This window comes from Phytophthora parasitica (genome assembly GCF_000247585.1).
Source record: "Phytophthora parasitica INRA-310 unplaced genomic scaffold supercont2.36, whole genome shotgun sequence".
In the NCBI taxonomy this organism is placed as follows: domain Eukaryota; phylum Oomycota; class Peronosporomycetes; order Peronosporales; family Peronosporaceae; genus Phytophthora; species Phytophthora nicotianae.
The window spans coordinates 579,537-580,814 of NW_008649022.1; the positions used below are offsets into that span (position 1 = coordinate 579,537).

Sequence of the window (1,278 nt, forward strand, 5' to 3'; positions counted from 1 at the left end):
TAAGCGAGAGGTGATAATCGCACGAGACATTTAAAGCTGCCCACACAGTCACAACCAGCTAAGGCCAAGTCACAAATAGCTAAGTCAAAGATCAGCCGTCGTTAGCGTAACTATGGATCCATCTCTCTCTCCCGCACACACACACCGACGTTTGATATCAACGTCGGTAATGACAGTTGAACTCGCATGTCAGTATCGTCTTCACTCAATCGGAACAGCTACCCGTGGGCCGATACATGCTAACAATAGCAGTGTTCGACGATCCCCCGTACAGACAAATAATGAAACTTGTGCAAGTGCATTCGGCTCTTTTCAAGTTACTATTGTGCCTCCTCCAGAAGGTATTAACCCTTCGGAAGAAGAAACAGTAGCTGTTATCCATGAGTGGACACTGAGTCATGGATTTAATGTAGCAAGAAAGCAATTGGAGCGAAATTTGGAAGGTGGCATTGTTTACAGACTTTTTGCCTGCGATCAGCGACACAGAAAAACACTCGGAAACTTCGTGAAGAAGATCGGCAGCTACCAGATCGATGATCAATGCGTACTGGCTGTTCAATGCGAATTAAAATCTCTCCTGTTGATATTAGGAATTCAAGGGACCGTGGCGGATCAAATATACAAGGGACGGTAGTCACACGCAAAATCTGATGACCCTCGAGTGCACGTTGCACATCGTCAAAGAGAAGCAAAACGTTGTCATACTACAAGTGATGTCAGTGTGAATGATTTGATTTTAGCGCATTCCGCTGTTGGTATCTCGACTAGCAAAACGTACCCTACGATTCTTCATAATGACATCGACACTTTGGTGATACCAAAATACATATCCAATCAAAAAGCGAATAGACGTAAAAATCTTCTTCAAATGTGGTTGGAGCACTTTTTGCTGAGTTGAACAAGCACAAAGTTCATTACTATTACGATACCGAGTCAGCCTCAAAAAGATTACAATATCTTTTGTGGACCCATCCAGATACATTGGATTGACTCGATATCATTTTGATAAATTGGTTCTCGATTGCACATACAAAACCAACAACTATGACAACCCACTATTTAATATTATAACTACTCTTCCAGTTGCACATTGCTTGTTACCCGAAGACTCATCGCCTGGCACGAACTAACTGGCTGCCACGACGCAGAACGAGCTGCAACGACGCAGAACGAGCAGGCCGCCACGAGCTCCCAGATATTGATGCCTCCCCCCCCCCCCCCCCTACGAGGCGTGTGCATTCCTTTGCACTATCCCCTTTGCGTTTAAGTCAAAGTAGT

General features: G+C 44.6%; 1 protein-coding gene across 1 annotated transcript; it reads left to right on the forward strand.

Moving 5' to 3' along the window:
- Positions 1-94: 94 nt before the first annotated feature.
- PPTG_23378 (hypothetical protein) lies at positions 95-634 on the forward strand (the record flags this gene model as incomplete). The annotated part of the gene is made up of 1 exon (XM_008910152.1): positions 95-634. Exon 1 carries the CDS (start codon positions 113-115, stop codon positions 632-634), a length of 522 nt encoding a protein of 173 aa, XP_008908400.1. The 5' UTR covers positions 95-112.
- Positions 635-1,278: the final 644 nt, after the last annotated feature.